Genomic DNA, 7,924 nt, shown 5'->3' with positions numbered 1-7,924 from the left:
AGTTTTATTATACAATCCAACATGCAAAGACATTTTTCGGGGGCCTCCGTGGTCGGGTGGTTAAGGTCGCTGACTTGAGATCACAGGTCCCTTACCGCTGTAGGTTCGATCCTCACTCGGGTCGAAATCTTTCATGTGAGGAAGCCATCCAGCTGGCTTACGGAAGGTCGGTGGTTCTACCCAGGTGCCCGCTCGTGCCTGGAATAATGCCCGGAGGGGCACCTGGGGTCTTCCTCCACCAATAAAGCTGTAACAAATCTCGGCGGGACGCTCTAGGATGGCCCGACTTGAGTGTACGGTCGCCCATATGGGCTTTCCGGCGGCGACCTTAAATAAACGCAATTAAAAAAAAAAATAAAAGACACTTTTCTTGCCTTTTACTAAATAAGTAATTTTGACCAAATGATATTTGTGCTCCACACCATATTTGCAATGTGAGCTAAATTAATATGTATATCTGTGAATATAGTAATTACAGTTTAGCACATTACTATTTGCATATTTACTTGCCAGATTAAAGCAATAACCGGAAAATAACAGATATAGTTTCTTGGACTGTCAATGCCTGTCAGAAAGTTGTTAACTGGAATCACTGTATCAGCAACATACTTTAAAAACTTTACATTCTGTGCTATTTCTTTATTGGTCATATTATAGTTGCTAAGGAGATAATGTAAATCTCTGAGTTACTGCAGTAAAAAACGAATGGTATATTTAAAAAATAATGCAACATTTTGTGTTACTGATCCTTTAATTAGTATCAAATCATTTCACTTAACAAAAATCCCGAAAAGACGGTATAACAATTTCCGTGAATTTCGCCGGCATGGAAAGTTTCTATCCATACTTCAGAGCCTTGATCCAGCTCAACGACCCATTGGCTACCGGCTGTTTCTACGGACACGGTTGATCCGATGGCATCTGGGTACAAGTAACTAATTATCACCCCATCCCTCACGAACGATAAATACTGATGCCTGCCGGGAAGAGACATTGCCGTCAGATGAAATTCATATAGACCTTTGATAGGGGCAGTAAAAACGCCAGTTTGATTTAGGTAAGCCCCACCGAGGTTGGTTATCTCTTTGTCGAAGACAATCGTGTGTCTGTCAGTAAGGTTGAGCAAATTTGGCGGGCTTACACATGCCATGAAACCGACAGGGGATCCGACTTAAATGTTCAAGAAAGATATTTGATAGTAATCTTAATACTATAAGCCAAGTAAATGTGTAAATACGGATCGCTAGAAAATTTGTAAAAAATAAGTTTTCTATATAAATTAGAAGGTCTATTAAAACTTTTTCTTTGTGTCGGTTGCACTACAGTGCATTTTTGAAATAACATCTACAAATATTGCATAAAAAGTGATGCAAAAGGAAAGTTAGGCTCACAGATAACAATTTTAACAAAGCGTGTAAATGCATATACTAGAATGTTCAAGATTTATGTCACATGTGTTTGAACCTTCAGGGGAGCAATATGATGAGACTTACCGTTCATAACAAATCTCTTTGAAGTAGACGACAACTGTCGCTTGGTTTCAGATAAAGTTTTTAATTTCACATCTTGCTCCTGAAACAACAAACATGTTCAAAATGTAGTATTTTCTCACTAACATCATAAGAATCAATTCTGAACAGAAATGAAATTGGCGATATCAAAAAAGAGTCATTTATAAATACCATAAACTTATCAAAGACGAAGAGTGGAACTTTCTTAAACCACTTTAAATAGACATATAAATGTATAAATTATTTTTTTTATTATAAATGTAGTGTTCACATTCGACACAAAGCTACTTACTTTGATATCACGTTCGGTTTTATAGACGCGTTCTTTCAAAGCTTCCATTTCATGGTCACGTGACGCGGTTTTCTTGTCAACTAAGTCCTGCACGTTATGCTCCAGTTCGACATAATCTACGTTACATGGTATATTGTCAGCAAAAAGTACTTGAAAGACCGAAGCAGAAATCAACAAAAATATTCCAAACATCTTCGTGCTGATTGAAAATCTACTATAAAAATATACACGTTTATAACAACTTATTTTGATAACGGAAACTAGGTCGTGGAATGATAAGAAAATGAATATGAAACCCACAGAACAAATCTGTACACAAATTTGCGTATATTTTAAAATACCTTTGTAAATTACAATTTCTATTTATTAAGGACTGTCTTACAGCGTATTTAATGCTATACTGTATTCAATAAACAGCCCAATGCGGAAATGTTTAAAGCTATACAGAATATTTCCAAAATATCTAAATGAAAAAATATGTTTTTATATTTTCTTTCGAGAGAATGGTTCATAGATTAAATGGTAAAAAAACTTACTCAAAATAGTAGAACATATTATTATTTTATGTGCAATATTCGTGCATGTACAAAAATTATTCTGGAATCTATCATAGGACCATGGAAACAGCATTGTTTTGCTGTTTATAAATTTTATAAAAAATATTTCATTAGATATAGATATAGCTTTATATCCTATAGGTGATGGTTGTTAAAACTTAGGTTGGAGACGAGGAAAAGAAGGAAACTAGCTGCTCAAAACATTGACAAAATAATATAATTAGATAATATAACAGAAATTATACGGGCTTAACACATTGCCATATATACTTGTAACTTTTTTTTTTGGTTGGGTTTTACTTCGCACCAACAAGGTAAAGGTCATATGGCGACTTTCTAGCTATACTGATGAAGGAAGACCGTTTCAGGCACATAATAAATCACCAGCGTTCCGTGAGCCAGGTGGATATAAGTTCCTTGCTTGAGAGAATCTTAAGTTCATGTCGGGATTCGAAAACACAAAGACCAGGGGCAAGTGGTTTGAAATCAACGGCCTTTACCACTCGGCAACGGACGCCCTCTTATGTTTGCAACAAATAAAGTACAAATCATTCTTTAAGTGTGCTCATTATCACCACATTGGCAGTATGCTTTGAACATATTTTATTTTGGTTTCATTATATATAAAAATAAATGAACTATCATAAACGTTTGGAGGCAATCCACTGTTTCCGCTGTTATTTGGAGGGAACATTACAGTTATATTCAATGATTATTATTATACATATGTAGACTGAATACTATGAACATAACCGTTTATACAATACAAAACATTTAATGAATAATTGAATACTTGAGAATTTTTATTTCCTGCTTAAATTCCAATACAATCATTCCATTTCACTTATTAGAAAGCCTGAAAAGGTCGTAAAACAGTTTCCATGAATTTCACCAGCTACGTAAGTTTGTATCCACACCTCAGAGCCTTGATCCAACTCAACGACCCACTGGTTCCCGGCAGTTTCTACGGATGCTGATGAGCTATACGCATCTGGATACAAGTAGCTTATAACGGTACCATCCTTAACAAACGACAAGTACTGGTGTTTACCAGGCATGGACATTGCCGTCAGATAGAATTCATATAGACCTTTTGTTGGAGCTATAAATATCCCGGTGTGGCCATGATAAGCCCCGCCAGTGTTGGTGATCACCTTGTCGAAGAGAATGATATGTTTGTCGCCTAAATTGACGAGATCTGGTGGGCTCACGCATGCCATGAAACCGATTGGGGAACCAGCATCTAAAGCAAAGTTTACATTTTTATAAATAAGTAATATTTGTATTATTTTAATGAAATACGTGTGGCTCAAGTCAATTATATTCACAATAGATATTGATATATGCCGATGATATCATATTATTTCAATATTCGCCTGAAGGGACCGTAAGTAGTTTGGTTGGAAATTGCTTCGTTTTAAAATGTTTGCCGGGTTTTTTTAAAATGCCTTTATAAGTACAAATTGTTTGACTGGCATCTTATGACTAAGTTCCCATAATACGTACTGTTATTGTATGATCTTAATGAAAACTTGACACTTTTATTTTGTCAGTGTGATAATTAAAAGACAGTTATAAAAGGGACAAGAGTATGACCACATGAAAAACCTGTACGCAGGTAATAATTTCTTGTAAATTTGACATACATTTTTGAAAAGCTCAAATTTACCAAAAGAAGTATTTTTCTGTTACTGTCAGAAAAAGGGAAACCGTATGCACAGAAAAATAGCTAAACTTAATGCTACCTTAATAACAAGACTGGCACAGTCCCGCGTGTTATATTTACATTAAATATTAAACTGAGTTCAGCAATGTAAGTCAAATGCTTAGATCTCGAGTTCTCTCTACATGTCTTTGTAAGAATGATCGGTAAAACTATTTCAGAAAATGCACAAATAACATGACTCAAATGTTTGATCATCAAGGTAGTCAGTCTATAAGTAGTAAATGTTCATTTTACTGAAAGTCATAAGAACAATGAGGTAGCCAGTCTCATATATGTCCATTGCATTTGTTTACCAGATGCTCTCAGTGTCTTCTGCTGCACATAGGGAAGTTGGCAATTACAATTTATGCGCAGTACTTAATAAATTATGTTAATATATCCCTATTTAAACTATATATACAGTATTTACAAAGGTATTCTGACACGGGTGATTTTAAGTTTCCGACTGATTGCCTTAGTAACGAGAAACAGTGTAAACGACAAGATTTGAAAAATATGGTAATAATAATGGTCAGGCGATCGTCCGATGCATGAGAGATGTTGATAAAATTCAAAATGTTTAGGAAACGCATGTCAATAAGAAGTTTAAAGAGAAATAAAATAGTTACCTGGAAATAAATTTCGTTTTGAAGGAGACATGGGCGGCATTTTGTCCTTGGACAAGGCTTCTATAATTGAACGTTGCTCCTGTAGTTGATACAATAATATTGTTAGGCATTTATATGTAAAAATATTATTATAATAATTATTATTTTTGTGTCCTCTCTTTTTTAGTTTACAGAACATTTCCAGTAAAAGAAAGATAAGCTACATGTATATTGAAATATATATTTTATCGAAATTTCAAATATTTCCAAAATTTCCGAAATTGTAATTAAGATCGGACACAAGCTATAATACATGTACAAAGGTTGTTCAACGACTTAACCTGATAGCGGCGTTCAGCATGTTGTAAGCGTTCTTTCAGAATTGCCATCTCCTTGTCACGTGACGCGGCTTTCTCCCCCAGTTTCGTTTCCACGAGGTTCTCGACATAACGCTCTAGTTCTGCACGCTCAAGGTTACAGTCTGGTTTGTCCTTAGTGAACACATTGTGAATTAAACAAGATGAAATTAACAACAATACGATGAACGCCATGATGACCGTATACTTTAGATATCAAGAAGAACTGAAACTAGGTGAAATAATTTACTGATAAGGAGTCCGTTCATTTACTAAATAAACCAAACATACAAATTTTAACAAATTGTCGCTATTGTCCATGTTGTTCCCTCCTTTGCTAATGTGGATATCTATTTTGTGTCCAAAAATTATTTTGTGGTTCAATTCATATTAAAATAGTCAAGTTATACTTGGTAAAAGTAGTTATTGTCAATGGAGATGGTGTATCTATTATCCGCGGACACTACTTTTAAACATAATCTTATTTCGAACGAATGTGCTTTGATGTATTTTATGGAATTCCTACAGAATATCGTTTAACTGTCGTTTCCAGGTATTCGAGCTAATCACTGATATCTCTCAACTCAACTCATTTATTTGTGATATAGGCCACTGGCCCTTGACACATAAATGTACAATACAAAAACATTATAATGTACCAAAATCACAAAAATGGGAGGGGGGAGAGGCGGGGGTTAAAGAAACTTTCGTCACACAAATTAAAGTTTACATCACGCAAACACAGATAAGCGGATGTTCCAAAGGGGTTTAAAGTAAGTGGTCGTTTTAAAATTCGATCTCACTGGCACAGGATCACAGCACTTACCAGTTTTAAGAATGTAATTATGAAACAATACAAAATTGATTGGAAAGTTTTGCTCTAAACCCAAGGCAGTATGACATGTACACTTATGCATAGTACAAAGGCATTATAGCTTATTAGTTGTCTTTCAGCTAAGACGAGAAACCATTAATACAGTATTGGAGCTTACTGTCTATCTTACTAATAAACTAATTATTATTATACGTCCTGAATAAAAAACTCACCACAACCCCTAGTATCTGCGCAACCCCTAGTATCTGCGGGGTTGCCTTAAAGGGTTGAGGCATCATAATTGCAGCCAACGCTTATCCTCGCTTGATCGTAAGAGGCGACTAAATGTGTTCGAATAACTTGAGTCTATGCATCTCTTAGCTCCAGCAGGTGAGGTGGTTTTGACCCATAGGGTTGCTTTAAGTTTGTAACACCCGAGGTTAGCCAAACCATTTCATGTTTCGGTTCCATACGACCTAAATTGTGTTGGTACGCCGTAAAACCAAACCAAATAAAAATCACGCATCCAATCAAAAACCCTATATAATTACAGCACATCTAGGGAAAAATCGTCCACCATACAGCTTACCAAAGTTGAAGCTCTGTGAACAAAAGTTGTGACTAAAGATATTTGGTAAATTTCATGAAAGCAGGACATATATAACAAATATTAAATATCTTATTATTATATTTTTTTATTCTTATACAAAATAAATAAGAAAAAAATAAAATATGTACATTAATTATAAATAATGTATAGCACAGATATTTTATTTACTTATATTTATAACAATACATGTATTTATGGGAAGATATCTATGATGGTAGCCTGATGTGATAATTATACAATGCTATATTGTAAAACATGTAGCAGGCAATTTCCATACCAAAAAAAATAATGAAAAAAGAGCAAAAAACAAAGAAACAAATAAGGGCAATAATTCTGCAAAGAAATGATCCAATCACAAAATCCCAACAATATGCACAAGGAAAATGAATGACAATGATTCTGGTGAAAGAATGGTTGAAATTTGTTAATAAATGTAATTATTGGATTGAGCAGCCAGGAAACAGTTTACACCTTGTTCTCACTGGCTTCCATAACTTTATGATTTGAGCCGCTCTATGACTAAACCAACATAATGCGTTTGCGACCAGCATGTCTGCGTAGTCTGATCAGGATCCATGCTGTTCGCTTACAAACCCTACTACAAGTAGAGAAACTGATAGCAAACATCATGGATCCTGATCATACTGTGCAAATGCGCAGACTGGTCTGGATCCATGCTGGTCGCAAACGCATTATGTTGGTTTTGTCATGGCGCGGCTCATTTATGACATAGTGTGACAGTAAACAGGTCAAGCTATACTTTAATATAAACTGTTTACTGAAGTCTCATTAGCTAGTGAACACCCAGCCATCTATCAACCGACATTTACAAATCTTATCAACCAAAGTTTTGTGTTTGAAAACCTGGTAAAATAAATTGTGTCATTTAAAATGCACCTTAATAAAACAGTATAGTCACTTTTTTTGCTCTCATATTTTCCATCTGCATAGGTAAGGGAAGAAATGCAGTTTTATCTTATAAGTATTTCTTTATTGGTTATATATTTTAAAGTTTTCAAAATAATCTTAATAAATTGCTGGTGTGTTTTTAACATTATTGGAACCGAAAATAATGTAAATGGGTGACAAAGTCAGTGTTAGTTTGGTGGATGAATGAATGAGTGATTCAAAGAATGATTCAATGAATGAATGAATGAATGAATGATATATAATGTAAATCAGATAAATAAATGCGCTTATCTCATTTACTAAACTATAACATAATATAAATTCACTCAAATGTGCTAAATTACCAGTTTTGTCTGGTGTTAAAGGCACATTGAGCCTCAAAATATAATATAGAATTTTGATGAAATCAAAAGCTCTTTATTTGATAATCTGTTACAGTTTTCAAAACGTTGCACTTTGACCATAAATCTTAGCCCTTGCAATTTGGCAATTACTATATTTATAGTGATTTAGTATGTTATATGGAAGTCAAAATACAAGTTTGTTTAAATTTTGCTGCTTT

General features: G+C 34.5%; 2 protein-coding genes across 2 annotated transcripts; both read right to left on the bottom strand.

Annotated features, from left to right (window-relative positions):
* Window positions 1-732: 732 nt before the first annotated feature.
* On the bottom strand, window positions 733-2,047 carry LOC132735188 (uncharacterized). Its single transcript, XM_060722112.1, has 3 exons — window positions 1,804-2,047; window positions 1,494-1,572; window positions 733-1,170 (listed from the first exon to the last, which is right to left on the bottom strand). Exons 1-3 carry the CDS (start codon window positions 1,993-1,995, stop codon window positions 761-763), a joined length of 681 nt encoding a protein of 226 aa, XP_060578095.1. The 5' UTR covers window positions 1,996-2,047; the 3' UTR covers window positions 733-760.
* Window positions 2,048-3,162: 1,115 nt separating this feature from the next.
* On the bottom strand, window positions 3,163-5,266 carry LOC132735174 (complement C1q-like protein 4). Its single transcript, XM_060722093.1, has 3 exons — window positions 5,015-5,266; window positions 4,695-4,773; window positions 3,163-3,603 (listed from the first exon to the last, which is right to left on the bottom strand). The coding sequence occupies exons 1-3, from the start codon at window positions 5,222-5,224 to the stop codon at window positions 3,191-3,193; spliced, it is 702 nt and encodes a 233-aa protein (XP_060578076.1). The 5' UTR covers window positions 5,225-5,266; the 3' UTR covers window positions 3,163-3,190.
* Window positions 5,267-7,924: the final 2,658 nt, after the last annotated feature.

This window comes from Ruditapes philippinarum, unplaced genomic scaffold, assembly GCF_026571515.1.
Source record: "Ruditapes philippinarum isolate M1 unplaced genomic scaffold, ASM2657151v2 ctg1516_1_1_1_1, whole genome shotgun sequence".
NCBI lineage: Eukaryota > Metazoa > Mollusca > Bivalvia > Venerida > Veneridae > Ruditapes > Ruditapes philippinarum.
This window is presented reverse-complemented; position numbering and strand designations above follow the sequence as displayed.